The sequence below is a fragment of the Petaurus breviceps genome, unplaced genomic scaffold, assembly GCF_028583685.1.
Source record: "Petaurus breviceps papuanus isolate PSGF00001 unplaced genomic scaffold, PetGlider_PUasm1.0 47, whole genome shotgun sequence".
In the NCBI taxonomy this organism is placed as follows: domain Eukaryota; kingdom Metazoa; phylum Chordata; class Mammalia; order Diprotodontia; family Petauridae; genus Petaurus; species Petaurus breviceps.
In genome coordinates, this window is record NW_027186349.1 from 11,592,924 (window position 1) to 11,614,744 (window position 21,821).

The 21,821-nt window shown below is 38.3% G+C and overlaps 1 protein-coding gene across 1 annotated transcript in view; it reads left to right on the forward strand.

Moving 5' to 3' along the window:
- Positions 1 to 21,821, forward strand: part of ANKH (ANKH inorganic pyrophosphate transport regulator) — a 168,468-nt gene that overhangs the window by 107,426 nt on the left and 39,221 nt on the right. The window contains exons 6-9 of the mRNA XM_069101417.1: positions 1,707 to 1,877; positions 3,787 to 3,921; positions 6,980 to 7,072; positions 13,103 to 13,198. Coding sequence (XP_068957518.1) covers positions 1,707 to 1,877; positions 3,787 to 3,921; positions 6,980 to 7,072; positions 13,103 to 13,198 — 495 coding nt within the window. The remainder of the gene's footprint in view (positions 1 to 1,706; positions 1,878 to 3,786; positions 3,922 to 6,979; positions 7,073 to 13,102; positions 13,199 to 21,821) is intronic.

The window sequence follows — 21,821 nt, forward strand, 5'->3', positions numbered from 1 at the left end:
TTTCCTTTTTTCTCTGTTGTATATAATATATTATACTATTACATATTATACAAATGTGTATATATGAAACATTCTGAGTACCCCAGGAATTTAATAATAGGAACCAAGTACTCTTAACTCATAGAACTTAACACAGGATCAGGTCTTTTGTGAGTGACCTAGTAAATGACCAAATGAACAGATTTCATCAGAGGATATATTGGAGTCAGAAGACAAATAACACATTTTATATGTCCAGTAGAAGTCCTTTAAAAAACTTTGTGGTTTGCAGTTCATGGCTTATGATTAGTTTCCACTTGAATGCCACAAACTTGGGGGAAAGTGTAGTAGATTTTATTATGTCCAGTGGCAAAATGGAGTATTGCTCAGTGTGCATAATAGTTCTCCTCTGCCGTTGTACACGGAGTCTTTTTCTATCACCACTATGCTCTAGCAGTACCTTTATTCCTCATTCCTCTAGGGTATCTGTGGTAAGTGTGATCCCATTCATTAGGTCTCAGAAAGCAATCCTGGTGCCAAAGTCTGCCCAGACTGCAAATAAATCACCTTTTGAACAGTAGCATTTATCATTGTTTCTTTGAGAAGCACTTAGATAAGATGCCTTTTCTATGTCTCCATTTGATTTCTTGATTTTTCTCCATAGTTTCTTCATGTCTACAAATGTCCTGGCATAATAAACCTTACTCTTTTTCAAAATTCCTTTTTTATCTTTTAGTTGCAATATGTTAACTGGGATTAACATGCATTTTTTCCTTATGGTCAGCATCACTAAATTGTCTAGTACCTCCATTTTATGGACCCTTTTGAAAAATTAACATTTTTCAAGTTGGGGCTGCCCGTTCTTGGTTATTCCTGCTATTGTCACTCTGTTGGAATCCCATGGCCTGGTGGCATTCATTCAGTATGTTTATTGAGTACTAATTATGTCCATGGCATTGCAAAGAGCTTTTGTAAATCCTAAAATATATTTAAATGTCAGCTATTATTATCTGTGATTGTCATTATTTATGAACTTAAAAAAAATATTTCAAATTCTCCTGGTTCACTAGTCACCTTGACTAGTACTTCGCCTTTCTAACATAGCAGATCTAATTATTAATCTTGGCTTTATTTTCATGTGATATTTTTAGTAAGTTCCATCTGTTTGGCTCATTTGTGTGAATAATAATGTCTTATTATGTTATTATTAATTATTATTATTATTCCTATAGTCTCATTAATGGAAATTATTTAACTTTCTTTCTGGAAAGTTTCCCAGATTTGGCCTTCCCCTAATATTATATATTTGTTCCAAATGGTCACTAGTCTTGGTAGGAGAGGGGATTTGGGGGTGGGGAGAGGACAACTCTATTTTTGACCAGCTAAAGCTTCTGGTACAGTCTTAAGCAGAGGCAATTTATAGCATTTATTATGTTGACAAATTATAATTCGGTTCAGATTGACCTTAATGAGAAAGGTAATTGCATGCTCTGTGCGGACAGAAAAGTGATCCTTTGGTACATAGCTAGAATTTTAACTCTCACTATGAAGATATATCTTGAGATGGTTTCTACAAAAAACATTCTGAAACAAGACTCCCTAGTTTCATTTCTGTTTGTATCAAAGTTAAAGTTCTCTCTCAGTAGAACATCTATTTTGAGATCAAATAGAAACTGTTTGTTTTAATTTTTTTCTTTTACTTACTGTTTTTTTTCCCAATTTCTCAGGTTGTTTTTGTAGCCATTTTGCTTCATAGTCACCTGGAATGCAGAGAGCCGCTTCTCATTCCAATACTTTCTTTGTACATGGGAGCACTTGTCCGCTGCACCACCCTCTGCCTGGGTTACTACAAGAACATTCACGACATCATCCCAGATAGCAGTGGGCCTGAAGTAGGGGTACGTTTTGATGAGCATATGCTGTAATTGCCTACAGTTTCACCAATATCTCTGCACTTATGTTGCAGCAAAATAATAGTTGTTTTAATTCCACCCCTGTAGAAATGAGGAGTCCAGATAGCAAGTTTATACCTTGATCACCATAAAAAGAATATTTATTATTATTATAGCTCATGTTTACATAGTGCTTTGCAGTTTGTTCTTTGCCTTTCCCAGTGATAAAGAGGAATAAATAGTAAAGCTCTATGAAAATGTGAGACTGAGAGAAAACCGATAGAAGACTCCATTAGCATCTTCAAGAAAAGCAGGGATAACTCCATATATTAAGCATAGTGCCAAGAATATAATGATTAAGAAATGTTTGTTGCCTGACTTTGAACTCCCTGTGGCAAACTTAAGGAAGGGCTTAAGGATAAGAGTCACACAGTCATGGATAGGTCATGCTTTACATCATTGGAGCAAATGCCCATCTTGATGAGCTTACACACAGAGCCACTTCAAGTATGGTAATATTTAAGGGGGATAAAGTGCTCTCTTCAGTCAGTTAGTCAAGAAGCATTTAATAAATTCCCACTGTTCTCGATACTATGACCCAGGGAGTCACAGCCTAAAGCCAAATGCTGAGTAATATTCACATGGAAGAATAATTAGTAGCATTATCAATTGGCATCCTGTTTAGGCTTCTGTTTTAAAGATTAGTTTTGTATTTGAAGAAGTAAAATGTGACATCATTTAAGTTGTTAGTGTAATTGGTGTTTTTGTATTCATAAATAGATTGAAGTGGCACACATCTTGACTGTCTGGGCAGGAGCACATACTGGGTCAGTGCCTTCTGGTTATAATTCATTTAGTACTACTGTATGCCAAGCACTACACAAGGTACTGTAGTAGTTACAGGAGAGGGAGTTATGGTCCCTGCCCTCAAGGAACTTAAAGTTCCTGGATCGGTAGTTCAAGATTAACATTCATGAAACAATTAAAGGACAGATCTAGGCAATGGTGGGTGAAGGTTTAAATTGTATGCCCTGCTAAGAAGATATCAAGGTGAGTTGTCAAGGAACTGACCTTTGAAGGTCAGGATGACATCAAGAATGTCATCAAATTGTAGAGCCTTATAAGTGTGCCAGCAAATAATGGAACTTCTCGATTGGAGCATAGATAGAATGCCAGTTTTTGAGTTTTGCAATTCATAGTTTGGATTAAACATGCTGGACTAGTAGTATAATTTTAATGCTATGAAAGAACTTACGTGATACTTCATAAAATATTATATCTACTATGTCTATGCTATACCGTATCACAGAGCATGCATGCCCATAGCTATATAACTAATGATATTGACTATTTGGATATCAATAAAGAAACTATTGATAACATCACATCAGTTACTCTTATTAGGATAGTCAAATTAAAATGACTTTCCAGTTATCAGTCCATTACTGTCAATCACCTAGAAACAGGGCAGTGTCTGACAGGGGTGGGGAACCTGTGGCCTCAAGGCCACATGTGGCCCTCTAGGTCTTCAAGTGTGGCCTTTTGAATCCAAAACTTCATTATTCTGTAAAATTCAGATTCGGTCAAAGGGCTGCTCTACCACAATCATTAAACAGAGACCAATTTCAAACTTACTCTTCATTGCAAGCTGGAAATGACATCCTGGCCTGCGTAAAGAAACATGTTTCCTGCATGGAAAACAGGATTTTGGATCCACTTAGCTTGATGTTTGTGCCCTGCCAACTGTATGAGTTAATTTCCCATAATGTTCTTTGTTCCCTCCATAAATTTTAAGGGTTATTAAGGAATGGATAGGTGCTTCAAATCATAGGAAAGAAGTCTAATTTTAGTTGAAACTTTAGTCCTTTTCTACAGGCAGAGTTGAATAAGCTTCTGTTTTAACTTTTTGATACAGGGAGATGCTACAATAAGGAAGATGTTGAGCTTCTGGTGGCCTTTGGCTTTAATTCTGGCGACTCAGCGAATCAGCAGGCCCATCGTCAACCTTTTTGTCTCACGTGACCTTGGAGGCAGTTCAGCAGCCACTGAGGTATGCTCACCATTTTCCTCTAATAGTAGTTAAGGATTTACAAATGTATATGTGGAACCTTCCTTCTGGGAGAAGTCAGGGTATCACTTCAGACTTTACTGAGGTGGGAGAGACCTTAGGAATAATCTAGTCCCACCCTTCCCTTTGTTTTAAAGATAAGGAAGCTGACATCCAGAGATGGTTGTTTTTCCAAGTTTACTCAGCTAGTTTGGGGAGGTTAATCCAATGATTTTTTTACACTACGCCATACAGTGAGTTCATTATTATTTTACTGTGGCTGCTAAATTCAGTAATATTTAACATATAATTGCATGTAAAGATAACATATCAAGAAAAGCTTGCATTTAATTTTAATCCAAGCTGTTCCCTCCCATTTCACCACATTGTACCATCCATTAAACATCATCACCCTGCCCCTCATGGATAGTGTCCTTTTTAGCATTATTGAGTCTCACCCCAACCTGTTTACCTTATTGATTCATTTAACTCTACCCTGGAAAAAAATACATAATTCAAAAGAGAGAGAATGGAACAATTTTCTCCCAAGGGTAGTTTGATTAAACAGCATTACTTCATTTCTTCTCCAGCACTAAGTTCTGAGGAATTAATTCTGTCCTCTGTAACTACAGCGCTTTAAGGAAAGAAGTTGGCTGCCTGAATGTTTTAGAAACTACTATTTCTGGACATGTTGCTTGTGAAAAGGAAGGGGCAGGACTGAGCACTGAAACGCCTTGTCAGCATGTATCCTGTCTTATGTATCCTGCCAGTTTCCATGAACTGGGAAGCATCTAGCTATTGGCATGGGAGGAAAACAACAAATCAAGAGCATATTAGCCTTTATGCCCCAGTTGGTTCCTGGATTTTATTTTTAAAACTATGATTCTCATCTTGGGTGGTTTCTGTAACGGCAGCTTTCCCAAAAGCACATTTCAAGTTGCCCATAAAGAAAAATGTGACAGCCAGCCTTTGCCCATGGAATTCCATCATCTCTTGAAAAGAAAATCTGGAGCATAATTAAATATTAAAGCAATTTCTAAATTAGCCCAGAGGGAATCCAGGCCACATCATGAGATGAGAAAAAATGTGATATAAAAAAGAAAGGTTTGTTTTTTAAATTTTTGTTTTGTTTTGTTTTTAACCATAGCAGGGGAGCTGTTTGCAGGGCTAGTTGTTCAAAGTTCATAAAGTCTGTAATACTTTGTACATTCATACCAAAGCTATCTAATCAGTTATTAACTCAAAAGGATACTATAATTAGGCAAAGAATTATGTCCTATAGCAAAAAGTCAGAGTCATTTTTCTATGATTTAATTAAGACACAATAACATTTCAGTATCCAAGAATCCAGAAGTAATCAAAAAATACAAAACCTATATACTACAGCTTATATATTTTATTCATGGACAACCTCCACAGTCTCTCCTGTACTTTTACTTTAGATTCCATTCTTACTGACAATTCGATCATCTGACTTCTATCACCTAAGCAAATAGGAGAAATCTACAAAGAAGTGGCAGAAAGTAGCAAAAAAAATTCTGACAGCCTGGAAACAAAGGACAAGGGAAACCCATAAAAAACAAACCCAAGAACTCCAAAAGCCTAACACTGTGGGCTATGAAAATACAGCATAAGGCATCCCTGCATAATACAGGATCCCTTGTGAAGCATGAATTTATTCACTCCCGGGGCAGTAATTCATGACCATGGCATAGTCTTGAGTTATCAATAAGAAACTGAATTTCATTCACTTAGAATGTTTTTGAAAAGGAAACTGGATTGGGAATCAGATGTCTGAGTTTGACTCCCAATTCTGCCATTTGCTCTGTGCAATTTTAAGCAAATAATCTCTTTAATATCTCTTTTCCTCACTTTCCATATTTGTAAAAACAGGAATAATGTGGTCTCTCTTACCTATTTCATGAGGCTATTGTGAGAATAAAGTGAAATATTGGGTAGAAAATACTTTGTAAGTCTTAAAGTGATAGATAAATGCCAACTGTTGCTACAACTACTACTACTACATGCTAAGTATTTAAGGTTGGTTTTTTTTTTTCCCCTGTCTTGGGGTTAGGTCAGGGCTTAGATTATGCCTTACAGGGACAGATTCCAGATTTCTTAAGCAAATAGGATGGAGTGTGGAAAAAGTCAATATTGCAAACTGCTTATTGGACCCAATTCAGATAAATGAGTTTGAAAAGTTGTTGCTGGTCCAAAGATCCCTTTTTTAGAGATGCTGTAATTCTTGTGTGTGTGTGTGTGTGTAATCCTCTTACATAAAACAATCAAGAAAGCTAAATTGCTTGACACATTATTGCTTTTCTTTAGTACAGGATTCCTATTAAAATTCTCATGATAGCAAAGATTTTGCAAAACTTCATGGCGATCTTTGGCCTTGATGACAGGGTATTCTAAGGTAATTTTAACAGGTGAAGGCAAAAAGAACTCATTTTTATTTCTCTCTTGGAACCTGATGTCCTGAAACCAAGGTTAGCTAGCGTAGAGACTATGCCTAATCTTTAGTTGCATTTTGTACCTCTGGAAAAACAGTCTAGTCATTTCTTTTTTTTTTTTTTTTAAGCAATTGGGGTTAAGTAACTTGCTCGAGGTTACACGGCCAGTTATTTCTGGGTGTGGTGCTGAGTGTCTGAGCCCGGGATTCGATCTCCAGGTCGTCCCAACACTGGAACCGGTGCTCTTACTCGCTGAGCCACCTGGCCGCCCCTAAGCAATTGGAGTTAAGTAACTTGCTCAAGGTTACACGGCCAGGTGTTTCTGGGTGGGTGCTAAGTGTCTGAGCCCGGGATTCGATCTCCAGGTCTTCTCAACACTGGAGCCGGTGCTCTTACTTGCTGTGCTACCTGGCCACCCCTAGTCATTTCTTTTCTGTGGGGAGCAGCGGTTCTCCTTTTTGCTGTTTGTGAAGAGTTAATCTCCCATTGAGGTGTGATGTCTCAAAATCACTAAACCTGAAACATTCATTTTGTAACATCTCAAAGGACAGCATTTGAAGGCACCTTTGTTGATGCCCAGACTAAGTCTGCTGACTCTTCCTGTCTAGGCAGTGGCAATTCTGACAGCTACATACCCTGTGGGTCACATGCCATATGGTTGGCTGACTGAAATTCGAGCCGTCTATCCTGCTTTTGACAAGGTGAGTGCCTGTGGTGTAGAGTATCTCTCAAGTCTTCTCCCTTAATGTCTGTCTCTCCCCCTTTCTCCATCCCTCCTCACCTCTCTCTCCCCTTTACTCTCTTGTCTTCTACTTTCTCCCCTTCTCTCCCCCACACCACCCTGATCCTTCAGTTTCACCTTGAATATCAAAGTTATTACAGTATTTTGGTAATGTCACAGTTTTAATCTAAAGGCCCAGACTTGGTTGCTAGGTAATTGAGAAGGATTTTTCTTCAGGAAACATAAAGCATCCTAATAGTGCAGTTATTATCCCTGTGGCTCTCTATTAAATCACCTTAGGTTACTCCTATTAGAAAACTAACCTAGATACTCACGGGGCAGGGGGCGGGGGTGTTAATATTGGAATTCTGCTGGTATACTGTTGATTCCTGCCTACATAACTATCTAGAGATTGACAGAGAGGCCATGAAGATTGAATGGGATGATATATGCAAAGCACTTTGCAAACTTTAAAGCCTTATCTAAAAGTCAGCTGTCCCTATTATTATCTGTTATCTAAACCAAATGCTTCCTTGACCTTTCATTGCAGAGGGAAGTAAAAGCCATGACTTAAATTCAGAAATAGAGCTTCAGCATACATTTAGTTCTTGGGCTTTAGGCACATGAATGTGTCTCTGTGGCGATGTGCTCTTAGTTTGCACAACTAAGACTTTTTGGGTCTTGACCTAATAGATGTGTACCCCAGAAAACCCTTAGTGTCAGTATCCACTTACCCAGAAATGAATGAGGCACATCCAACTTTTGGACTCTTCTCATTATCAAGTTGGCTAGATTTTAAAAGAATCATGTGTAGGTACAAATAATCTGTCCTGAATCAAATATGGAAAGTGTACCTATGATGAACTGATTTCCAGTTACTACAAATATTAATGAAGAACAGTGGAACCTTAACTTTTGCAGAGCATGAAGCAGAGGTTTATATCATTATCCATAACCTCACCCTGCTCCTGTGAGGTCAGAGGTCATAGTTAATGTGATCATACATCACAGAGTGTTCCAGTTGGCAGAGACTTCTCAGTCAGTCTGGTCTCACCTGTGCCAAAGAAAAAATCCACCCTCCAGCATCTCCAGAAAGTCTTTCTTCAGTCTTTGGGTAAAGAACTGTAGGGAGGTGTTGTTCATCACAGCTTCTTAAAGCAGTCCATTTCATTTTGGGATAGCCGTAGGCTTTAGGAAGTTTTTCCAGCATCAAGTCTTAATCTCTGCCTTTGCAGCTTCCATATGTAATTCCTTGATCTGCCCTCGGGGTCTAAGCATAACATGTTGAATTCCTCTTTCCATTGGAAGCCATTCAGCTACTTGAAGACTGCTATTATGGCCTCCTTAGAGCTTCCCTTCTTCAGGATTCACGTCTCCAATATCTTCAACTCATTTTCATATGCCATACTCTTCAAGCAAATTTTATCATCCTGGTTGCCTGCTTCTGGGTGTTCTCCAGCTTACCAATGATGTTCTTCCAAAAATATGACACTCACAGCTGAACCCAGAAATCCAGACCTGGCCTGCCCAGGACAGAAGACAGCAGGACTGTCACCTCCCTGGTCTCTTTAAAAATAACCAAAGGGCTTTTGCTTTTGAGCTACACTATCTCACTGCTGACTCTGTGCTTTATGCCAGGAGTTAGTTCACAAGAAGTCATTTGTGATAGTAAAAGCAATATCAGAGGTGACCTAGTTGATTCCAGAGCCACAGACTCTAATCGTCTTTTCAACCCTCTATAGGTTGTGGACATAGAAAGTGAAATAAAACTAAGTAAGATGGGGCCAGAACAGGAGCAGCCGGCAGCCCTGCCCCCTTGTGGCCTTTAGGCATTTATATTTAAAAGGAACAGCAAGTTATTTTATCATAGATTTGTAGTTTCACATACAATCATCTTTTTTTTTTTCCTATTCTGCTATGTTATAGAAATGCTTGTTTTATTTCTTAAGTTCAGAATGAAATAAAAAATTTTTTTTTTAATTTAAAGCCTCCCGGAATAGCATACAGGACTTAATGAGTAAACCTCAGCCTGGTCTGTCCAAATTATCATAAATAATTTACAATTGAGTTGTCTTTCACACTGCCCCTCTAAAATAAAGAGAATAAGAAAGACTTCAGAAAGCTTCCAAAAAGAATAATGGGCTGAAGAGATCCTTCTGTACACAAATAGAATTTTTATTACTTGTAACAATAGGAAGAAATAACAGAGGATAGAAGATGGAGAAGAGCCTGCACATTAAAATCAGAAGGACGTGGCCTAAAGTTCTACCCTGACACTGTCTCTGTGACTCTGGGCAAGTCACAGAAACTGTCTTAGACTACAAGATTTGGGTGGGGGGAGAACCTCATCAGGCGTTCCCTATGCCAACTCTAGGCTCATTCCTACTCATAACAATAGTAATTCACTCAGAGAGCAATGAGAAAGTGAGTTGAGTAAAAGAGGATCAAAGTTACAGCTTAAAAAGCAATTCTGGCTACTATAAACTGGCTAGGTTAAAATGCATCATCTGGTAAAATCTACATTTTTATAGAAAAATTAAACGAAATTTCATGATCTATACCTGGCGAGAAGTAATTTCAGGACAGAAAATGTGTGTGCAGAATAGATTTGGAAAACCAGAAAGAGAAGCAGAAGGATTAGAGGCTGAGGTAGAGGAGTAGAGGGGGTCTCATAGTTAAGTAAATCCATCAGAATAAAGATTTCAGTTCTACCTTTCAGAGAGTATTAGCTGACAAATAAACCTGCTAGGATAGGAGGTACCAGAATGTCAAAGCCTCCTAACTGTGAATGTTTCATTTAAAATGGTTTTTGGCTACTATGAAATAATAAAACTGAACAATACACACACTGTAGGGTTTTGATCAATGGATCCAAGAAAAACATTGTTTTATTCATGATATTGTCACTTACTTTTAAGCCCAGAGGATGAAAGCTTTGAAAAATCCTTTTAACAAGCACACCTCCAGCCAGAAACTCTTGTTATTTAGAATCCTACTAAAACTCCACCTACCGTTTCCAAATATCCCAGTAAACTGTAACCAGTTCGATATATGTGAACACTGCTTCTCATTCACCGTAATGGAGACTGCGTCTACTGTATTGGCAGTTCCGATCTGTGGCTTACTCACGGATTAGAGAGTACGAGAGTTGTTCTCACAATTTTACCAAATCCAGTTAAATGTACACCAAGAGGACTCCTGGCTAGTGTTGACTCTGTAGGGATTAGCTATGCTTGTCATCTTTCAATACACGGCAGAATTCCTTTTTAAGTAGAGCAGACAATTTAGGGATGAAACAGCAACTGGAGCTATGATTTCCTTAGTATAACAAACTCCCACATGAGGAAACTCGGTCCAGTGCAGTTTGGCACCTTGCCATGTTGTCTTGCCTATCAGACCTGCTACTGGAGGGCAGATACTGGGTTTTTTTTTTTTTTTTTGCCATTCTTTGTTGTTCCAGCCTTAGCACAATGTCTGGTACATAGTAAGCATTTAATAAATGCTTGTAGATTGGTTAACTTATAGTCTTAGTTGCATGGGGTCTTGAGAGGTTGTGATCTGCTCAGGGTCACACAACCAGTGTGTGTCAGAGATGGGACTCTGTCTTTTGGGCATCAAGGCCAGTTTTCTATATACTATATCACATTGCCCTTCTGTTTCTATCTCTGTCACTGTCTTTCTGCTACTGTCTCTCTGTCTCCATCTCTCTGACTCTCTCACTTTAAGAAGTAAAATATCTTTGACAATCATGATTGAAGGCAAGTAAAAGAACTTTAAAAGTCTCTGCATTTTATGCTTTGCCACATTCCATCCTCTCAATATGATTTTTATGATCATGAAATGAGAATGAACTTCCCTGACTTTGTTAGTCTTCTTCCTCACTGACAGTTCTGTACAGGAACCGATGCCAAATTCAGAACTTCTGCTTGTTTTCTGGTCAGGCCCTATTACCATAATCTTTCTCACACACCTGGCTACCCCTTTTAAGGCTTACATAGTGATGGGACCAGGTGACCCCCGATCAGTACAGTCCCTGGCACATGGTAAGGAAGCACTTCTGTGCTCAATGACTTAACTCCTTCAGGCAACAGTAGAGCCCCTGACCCTGATGACCAGGCCGGTGGGGCCCCCTTTTGTCTCAGAAGTGTGGGATTATATGGAATGAGGGTCCAGCATCCATCACATATGGCCCATGGAACTAAAATGTCGAGGATTCTATTCTAGTTCATCCTAAATTGAAGCCTCCTTCTGAGGCAGTATATTTTATGTGGAAACTCTATCCACAGTACTGGCTCCTATTTACTATGAGATTAAGACTTTCACAATACTTTTATGGCAGAGTTGTTAGCCCCAGGAATATCTCATTTCCATAGTTCACCACCTGAGTTATCACAATTACATATTTGATCCTGACTTAAGATGGAGAGGGGAATGTCCTACCCTTTAGACTATTCTGTGATACACTGGCATAGCTCTGTTCTGTAGAGGAGCAGATGTATCTCGGCTACCAGTCTAAAGTAATTGTGATCATTTACACATTCATACTATTGGGGCAGGTGATGGGAAGAAAGAGGAGAGGAAATTATCTTAGCTTTTGATTTTCCTTTAATACCTAACTTATATTAGAAAGGGAACATCTAATATCCCTGATTGTGTATACTTCATTAGGCTGAATGAGTGGAGCCAGGTGTTCCAAAGAGTTGTTTATATTAGCCATTTATGTGACTAAATATATTCATGACGAGCCTGGGTAGATACATAGGCAGACAAACATATTTACATATATATATATATATATATATATATATATATATAAAATTACTTTTGTGACAGTTGGGCCTCCTAGTCACTCATTTAACAACTGTCACCTAACTGCCACCAGTGGGCAAGTAAGCATCAGAGCTCCAAGAATATCAGTGACCCCCCTTGACGACGACCCTCCATCTAGTCTGGATCTGAAGCCATTGTCCAGGGGAACAACCCCTATGGAGGGGCAGCCTGCCATCCCCACCCAGACCAACTGCCACTGATAGCCAGAGACAATGCAGAGTGCAGGACCCTGAGCCCAAGAGCCCTTGGACACACACACACTCACACACACACACACACACACACACACACTCTTCCATTATCAGCCCTGCTTCTTATCATCCAAGACACATTCCTTATGTAGATGGGTCCTAACAACTGCCTCATCAGGAGCCACAACTAATGAAGGCTCAGTTCTCATTCCCACTGTCCCATTGGCACTGTCAAATGGCTCAACATCAGAAACAGATGGTTATCAATGGAAATAATGTTAAAGAATCAGCCCTACCCTCTGAACCTAAGACTCATGGGACCTTTCCATTTGACTTGCAGCTGAACCCTCCTTTATGTGTGGCTTTTCTCTGTTAGAACATAAGCTCCTTGAGAACAGGAACTGTCTTACTTTTCTCTTTATATCCCCACTGCTTACTTAACACAGTGCTTTATACATAGTAAAAACTTAATGCTTTCACTCCCATTCTTTCACTCATATTCAAGATGGTGGGATATTAGTACCCTCCTCATAGGAACTGATATAATTCAAAACATCTAACTCTTTTCCAGTCAGCCTCTACTTAACACATTCTTTCTCACATACTTGATGATACAAAAATACAAAAACTAAACAATTCCTGCCCTCAAGGAGTTTGGAATCTACTGTGCAGATGCAACATGTATACCCATTAAATAGGAAACCAGGTAATGTGAGGAGGAGAAAATATAACAGTTGGTGACTGCCTGGCAGGGGTGAGAAAGGATAGTTTAGGAGACCTCCCAGGTCCCACCCAAATCTTAAGATTCTAAATTGTGTCACCCTTAAGTCAGGCAGCAAGAGTCATCCTAGGGTGAAAAGTAGTCTAGATAGTGCTGTACCAAGGTACATGGCTGAGACTGCAAGGACATTGTAGGAGTAAAATAGAGACATCCAGAAATCCAGTGCCTGCTCATTAATATTTTACTAATTCTCATCTTCTCTTCCCAGAATAATCCCAGCAACAAACTGGTGAGCACTAGCAACACAGTGACAGCGACACATATAAAGAAATTCACCTTTGTCTGCATGGCGTTGTCCTTGACGGTAAGATGTCTGTGTGTTTGACAGTTTACAAAGTGGAAATTTATTTTATCTACTAGTAATACCATATCCCATAATTTAACATTTTATAGTAAGATAATTGACAACCTCTTCTTTCATTTTCTTTTTTTTTCTCCTGAAATAGTAGCTTAATAGTCTTGTCTTTGAGGAAGAGAGTGACTATGAGAACAGCAGACTGTGAATGAATAAGGAGGTCCACGTTTAGACTTTTCAGTCACTTCTCATCCTCTTAAAAAACTTCACCTTTTTACCTTGCTTCATACCATTCCCAGGCTAGATGTAGCTGTTGTGTGATTAGTGCATATAATGTGATTAGTCTGAATAATTGTTCAGATTCACACTGCATGTTTCCATTGGCCTGGAACAAATGGCTGTATTTTACATAATCTTAGCTTCAAATCATCTGAGTTCTTATACATAGGATCACTTCACAGCTTTTTTGTTCATACCTGAAGTATTAGTATAGAGATCTCTCCCTGGAGAAAACCCCTCTACCAATGCAGATCAGTAGCCATTGTGAAATTTGGATTTTTAGAGCATTGTCTAAGTTTATCCAGGGTCATACAGCCAGTGACACACAAAGAGCTAAAATGTGGCTTTTCCTGACTTTAGAGCCAGCTTTATATCCACTAAGCAACTCTGCCCCCTTGATAACTCCTCACCAGGGTTTAAACCTACACAGCCCATTTTATAACTTTCCATATTCCTTCTCCAAATTTTGTTAGGGTTATTTGAGTTTCTATGGTGGAACTTTCCTGACTTCCTGACTCCACTTGTACTGATGTGGCTGACCTCTCTTTCCAAATACAGAAACAGATCATGTTCCCTAGCTAGAAAAGGATGGCACGCTAGACTAAAAATCAGCAGATTACATTCACAAGCCATAACACTAATTCATTGTCTGGCCTTAGATAATCATTTAACCTTTCTATACCTTCATGTTCTCATCTGTGAAATGAGGATGTCATTTTCCCTTGTCCAAACTCAGAAATCAATCAGAATTAGTAAGATGATTCAGAAAATGCATGTATTGTGTTTAAACAAAGGATTTTTTTTTATATATCGTTTACCAAATACCTACTATATGCATAAGGTGTTATACTGGACACAGAAAATAAACATATGAAAAAAAACAATCCCCTGACCTCAGGGAGCTTACCATTTAATGGAGAGGAGGAGAAGAGGGTTGATGTGTGCGTATTTATGGGTGTGTATGTACATATATGTGTATACATGTACACACATAATTGTATATGGCAAATTAGAATCAAATAAGTACATAGGAATAGGCAAACAGTAGACAGAGGCATGAGTGTTTGGAGAAGAAATAGACCAACTCTAGATGGGGGGGAGGTATCAGAAATGGACTAGGGGAAGAATTCATGGAGACATCTCTTGAGCTGTACCTTGAGTAAAGAGTTTTCACCAGATGGAAATGGAAAAAGATTCCAAGGCAGACTTGGGGAATGGCATATACAAAAGTATGGAATTAGGAGCAAACAGGATGGAAATAAGTAATGTGAAACACTGAACCTAAGCTCCGAGGGAGATAAAAAGTTTAGATAAGACAAGGCTCCTGGCTTCATGGAGCTTCAAATCTCACAGATAGATTTGAAAGAAGGATGCTAGTTAAAAACTTTTATAATAGTTCAGGCAAGAGGTAACAAGGTCCTATTAAATTTGAGAATGGAAAAGAAGGGACAGATGGGAGCCACTCAGAGGTAGAATCCATAATATTTTAGAATATGATGTCTAGCAGAAAGGAGTCAATGGCAAGGGAAAAAGAAAAGTCATTTGACTTTGAAATTTTGCAGAGAAGTCAAGGGAGGAGAAAAACTGGGAAGGAGGCAATTGGCTTTGGTGATTAGGACATTGTATGAGGTATATAAGGTGTTTATAATTCTGAAGCAAACAAGATGAAACAAATATTTTTCTCTTAATCAGCAAGCTTCTATTAAGTGCTTATTCTGTGCCAGGAACTGTTAGATTCTAGGGATAAAAAAAGACAAAAAAAAAACTTGCTCTCAAATAGTTTACATTTTATCGAAGCAAAATTAAGTTTTGAATTCAGTATCACTTCATTTATGTGTGTGTTTTAACACATAGTGTTTGATGTTTCTTTGTGTCTTCAGATTTCCTATTAGTTTCCTATGAAAGATTCCACTTTGATTAGAAAACATTCATTTAAAATAGATGCAGTGAGTGGTTAAATTTCTTAAGCATTCTCTGCAGATCTTAGATCTAGTTTATAATAAATATTAGAAGGCTAAAACAAATTTTCTTCAAATTTTTCATCGGTGCCTAAAAGAAGAAAATGTATAATTGTATCCATGTTTACTGTTTTCAGATTCTGATTTCTAGTTACATATGCATATGACATCTTTTTAAAATAATGCCCATTTTTCTCTCCCAAGTCTGTTACTAACACTCCCCATGTTTCTCTGTATCAAAACAAGTATACTCTTTAACTCGGGATCCTTTTGGCAATGGTTGAGGAAACATTTGGCAGCCTGTATAGCACTGAATAGATAGGCAGTTTTGATTCAGGTGGGGAGCAGAATTTAATGATGGCCAGTGAGCACATGGATTTGTTGTGAGGGTGAGGAGAGAGTTTTTTCTCAATATAAAAATACTTATGATCACAAGTACTTTTATAAATTGCAAATATGATCCCTAATAGTAACCCAAAGAATATTAAGACACAAGTCTTTCTGTAAATAGGATGATCCTTTCCTAGGACCACATTAGACCTATCTTGATATGAGGTTATAGGAAAGTCCCAATTTCAGAGACGAAAGAGGGAAAGGCAACAGAGGGGGAGAAAAGAGAGAGAAGTAGAGAAGAGGAGAGAAAAGAGAGAGAAATTTAAGGGGAAGGGGTAATTAAGAGACCTAGAGTGGTAGTAGCATGAGTGAAGAGAAGGGTAGAGATGCTAAAGAGGCAAAATTAACACTTGGCCACTTATTGGATATCTGAGGTAAGGAAGCATGAGGATTCAAGGATAACTCCAAGGTTATGAAACTGGATGATGGGATATATTGATTTTGAGATGCCTAGCTTAGGACACAGTTAAGATCATAGATAAAGAAGTGGAAGAAACCTTGGAGGTCATTTAGTCCAACCCCCCCTTGTTGTACAGATGAGGAAACTGAGTCTTAGGTTAAACAGTTTATCCAAGGTCACACATAAAGCAAAGTGCAGAGTTGGAATTTGAACTGAAGTTCTTCAACTCCAAATTTGGTTCTTTATACTACCCTAGCCCAGAAACTTAATCTAGTCCCATGACTCATTGAAGCCCACTTATCTGAGATTTATTGTTCTGACAAAAGTTCATCAAAGAAGGGGCAAGTTATTATGCAGCACCCGTTCCATAAAGCTAGAAAATATCAAGGTGTCAGCTTACGATTATGATATTGCCAAGCCTATCTAATGAAGCAAGCAGGTTCCTAACCAAACTTCTGTCCTCACTATCATCATGTGAGTCATTTAACGTGTTAGGAAAGCCCTTCAAAACCTAGACCCCCACATAAGCAAGGTTAGTTACACACATGTTTTTGGTCCCTGTAATGCACTTTAAAAGAAGGGGCGGGGCAGGGGGAAGCCAGCTTAAAGTTAGTTACCAAAATAGACAAAGCATTTCACATTGCTTAATGTCATTTGCTCATTACTGGTTTGTATTCTGCCCTGCCCTTCCCCCATCTTTTACTGACTCACATGTGTGCAGGGTTGTCTGTACAGATTAGAATGCTGTGTCACAGAAGAAACTTGATAATGTGTCTGTCTGAGTCAGCACCTGTTACCCCAGACGACCTTCAGTTCTCCACCCCATCCCTACTGCCTTCCTATTTTGTTTTTTTGCTCTCTGCAGTATTCTAGGAGAGGGGGAAAAAGAACCCTGTGCTACTAAACTGTTTAAAAATAGTTCTATAAAATGAGTATTGGCAAAATGTTAAAAATCTTGAAGGTGCTAGGGGATTTTTAAGAAAAAACTAGGAACCCCTCTGTTCCATGACCCAGCCCTGAGCTTTTGGAAGACTGTGTTAAATGACAGGAGAGCTAAATTTAAGTCTTTGTGTGTACTTTCATGATTTAGTTCCCATTAGATCAAGTCACTAAGCATTTATTAAATGCCTGCTCTTCCAAACACTGTGCTAACAGCCCACAAAATGAGTCTTCTAGAGCTGATCACTTTTCCACTCATTTTCTACTACATGCTTTCCTCTGTCCATATGACACTCTTGCCAAAAAATAAAATAAAATTCAGACTTTAAAAGGAAAATACTCTGCAACACATTTGAGTTTTAAAGGGATTTTTTTTTTATCAATCTGAACACTCCAGTAGTTCCTAAGTACTTTTTAAAAAATCCAGTCCCATAACGAACATTGACAACCAAATATGTTGTTATGAGAGAGAGAAAGAAACCTTTCGCTATGGAAACAAAAAACACATAATTTCAGCACAAGAAGGAACCTTAAATATTATTTGGTACCCAATATCCTGATTTATATTTCTGTAACTAGTTTCAGTTTCCTTATTTTGCAAATAAGGAAATTGAAGTCAGTTATAGAATCCTAAAGAGGAAAGGAATCTTTAAGGCTATATGATACAATTCACTTTACAGATGAGAAAATTGAGGCTTAAAGAGGCTGAGTCTTCCCCAAGTCATATAGTAACCAGATTCTGGCTCAGTCTGCACTTCTTCAGGAGGTCATCTAGTCTACCCACTCTCTCCAAGCCTGAAATTGGACAAGATCTACGCAGCCATAACACTAGGTGGCTAGTGGTCTTTATGAGTAGCATAATAGCAAAGCAAGTATATTCCTTCAAGTTCTTTAGCTACCTCTTGATATCAGAGTACAGTGTTAACACTTAAGCCTTAACTGTTTCCATGCTCAGATTTTACAGGTACTTAGTAGACTAAGTGAATATGAAGCAGATGGCCCTGTACCATGACTTTTCTTGGAGAGCTACCTCCTTAGTTGCTTCCTTCAGACAGATTTTTACTGTAACTGACTCTTGGAGACAGGTGTGGTTTGTTTGTTTTTTTCTTTTGATAAGAATTTAACAAGCCTTTGAATTTCAAAGAAGTAAGCCATAAGATTGAAAGTTAGGAGTAGGCTGGACAAACAGTAGAGCTCAACCAGACTTATTAATGTGAACATAGCCTTATGACCTTCCTCTTGAATTGTGGAGGGAGACAGCAGCAGTGATGGTATTCATATATCATATTTGCTTTGCTCTCCCCAAACCTGTCATAAAACCATTTTCCCTTCTTTCCATTCACTTTTTTGCCCTTTTTTCTGCTACCTTGATCACTTTTCTCATTTGTTTCCTTTTCTAGATGAATATTATCCATTTATTCTAAGTGGCAAAATACTAGTTTTAGGAATCACTGGACTGGGTACTATGGTACAGGCCTACCCCCTTACTGTGCGACCTTGGGAAACACACTTAGCTTTTTTAAGCCTTGATCCCTTTGTCTGTAAAAGAAGAGAGTTAGACTAGACGATTTCTAAGGTTCCTTCTCATTCTTCTCCATCATTGTGCTAACTATAATGTTCTTTGAAAGCTTCTGTCCATAACCAAAATTTATCTCCCAAACTGGAATGTCTCTCAAGGTCTTAGGGAGTTGCTTAAGGTACAATCCTAAATTTTTGCTAAGAATCAAAGGTAAGCTCATTGGCCTATAGTTTTTAGACTCTTTTTTCTTAACCTCTTTTAAAATTGATATAATTTATTCTTCCCTGTGGCACCTCTCCCTTTTCCCAAGACCTTTCAAAGATGAGTGACCATAGCTTAGAGATTACATCTTCCAGTTCTTTCAGTACCTGAGAATGGAGTTCATTTGAGCCTGGTTAATTCAAAAGTATAATGTAGCATGATTCCTTTCCATTCTTAAATAAATACACATTATTCAACCAGTCTCTTCTTCTATAAATATATAAGCCAGAGTTTTAATTGTAATATTGTATCCAGAGTTCTAATTCAAAATTTACAATCTTCTTTAAAAATCCCTTCATTTGTTGTAATTCCCACCTAGATAGTTCTTACCTTCACTTAAATCCTGCCATGTTTCCTGATGGTATGGAGGTGACCTGGGTTCTTGGACATTGTACCAACAGAGTTCCCACTCTAAAAGATCTCAGCAAGTTGGAAAGGATTCACATACGCACCTCAAAATGACTAGGGTATATTTTTTATGAGGACCAGACCAGGTAAATGTAGAGAAATTCTTCACCTGAAGGTTGCCAGTGGGTGAATAACTCACAAAAACTAAAGAGATAGTTTTGGGGTTGTGTTTGGGTTTTTTTCGGGGAGGGAGGGAAGAATCATTAGACTTTTAGTCAGAAATGTCCTGGTTTAAATCCTAATTCTTTTTTTTTTTTTTTTGCCTTTTGGAGGGCAATTGGGATTAAGTAACTTGCCCAAGGTTACACAGCTAGTATTTTTGTGTGGGTGTTAAGTGTCTCAGGCCAGAACCAAACTCCGGTCCTCCCGACTCCAGGGCCAGCGCTTTTTTACTCACTGCACCACCTAGTCGCCCCTCAAATCCTAATTCTTAAAAAATTACTAGCAATTTGACTATGAATTTTGCCTCTCTGAGACCCGGTTTCCACATTTATAAAATATGAATGATAATTTGTGCCATTTACCTAACTTGTTGTTTTAGTGCTTCATAAATGTAAAAAAAAAATAATAATACAAATATGCATTCTATAAATATGGTATCACTGACCTGAAAGCCAAGAAGATCTGGGTCAAGTCTCACCTGACATATACTGGCCTATGACCTTGGACAAGTTGTTTAACTTCTTACTGGCCTTGACAGTTCCCTCAGTTGCAGAGAAGATGCCAGCCTGCATCAGTAAAGGACGTTTCCTTACCAGGGCAATCATAATTCCAGTTCTTATTTTCATATAAATATAAACTACCATCATCATCATCATCATTATTATTATTTATTATGCAGGCATGGAAAAGGTACTGATCTCAATGGAGAGAGCATCTGCCCAGGCAAGACTAAATCCATAAACCCCATAGTACTGTATGTCCTAAACTCAGAATACTTTTAGAATGAAAGAGGATGCATCACCAGAGTTAAAAACCCGTCTAGACTTTGATCTATTTCCACAGATTATATTACCATAGTTTCCTCAGTTACCCTTTTGACACCACAAACTAGTTACCAGAAACTTGCTGAGAAAGAAACCCCTGGTCCCTCTTCTCACCCCATCCCCACCCCATCCCACCCCCAGGCCTCACCACTCTGCTTCCAATGAGAGCCTACTGCCCCCAGAGAATACACTAACTCTTGAAGGAGAAAGTCCCAAAATTAGACACTATATTTGTCCAGAATGCCTCCGAGGCATGCAGTCTTTCTAAAATGAAAATTCCACATATTGCTTTTGATTTTGTATTGAAATTGTATTTGTGTCATTATGTAAAAGACTAACCCATTTTTAAAAAGGTATTCACACACAAAATTTAAGGTTAAATTGTGAATTTCTCTTTTTCCTTTCCTCTCCCCTCCCATTAATGCATTTCTCTCATTGGTGGGAGTGGGGGGGGGGAGGCTAGAGGGCAGGAGAGTCACATGTAAAAACATTCTTTCATCTTTAAATGTGTTTGTTTTGGGATGTTGCAATAATGTGCAGGAGCAGGAATCCAAAGGATATTCTCACAGCAGTCTTTCAAAAAATTCTTTCATTCTGCCATAGGAAACAATGCAAGAGGCCTAGATTATTTTCTTGCCTTCTCCTCCTAACCTCTGCAGCCAGTTGGACTCTTCTCCCTCTCCCCCACACAATCCCCAAGCTGTCTTCAGTAATGCAGAATTTCCCTCAGTCCAGTTTGCTGCCAGCATTTCCACCCGCTCTGCCCTTCAGCTCTAAACTGACCCTGAAGTGATCTGGAAGGCTGCTGATGATCTCTGCTCAACTTGGCCTTGGAAAAGCAGTGTTATAGTTCACAGGACATGGCCATATTTTTAAAGCTACTGATGAGTGAGGTGTTTTTGATGTGCATGTTTTGCCTGCCTTTTGTGAAACTATCCTCTCAGCTTATTATTGATGCTGACAGTTGGCAGAAACGAGGACATATTTTTATTGGTGACTTTGCCTTATTTTGCTTTTTTTTCTTTACATCTACAGTTCCTCCTAAAGTAGGAAAAATGCATAAATTTTTTTAAAACTAAAATAATTTAATTCCTAAAAATGTTTTATGAATAGCATCAATGGAATTTTAGCTAAGTGTCTTGGTAGCAAATTTTATTAGCTATATAACATTAAGTTAGACATCACTTTTCTGTTTGAGGGAGCCATGATTTTTATATACGTGTATGGTGAATCCTTATATATGTCTGTCAGACTTTGCAGGGTCTTATCAGAATATATTTGCTTGTTTTCCTACAAGGCCTATGTAAAGAATATACATGAAGAACTTTTATTACCACTGTATATTTTCAATTTCTTCTAATGTCAGCCTTAGGCATTTTATAGGCAGATACTGTAGACCCTAATATGTGATTATTTTTAAATGAAAATTCTGCAGATTTTTAAAAAATTTCCTATCAAAATTATACTTGAGTCAGCATGTAAGAAGCTA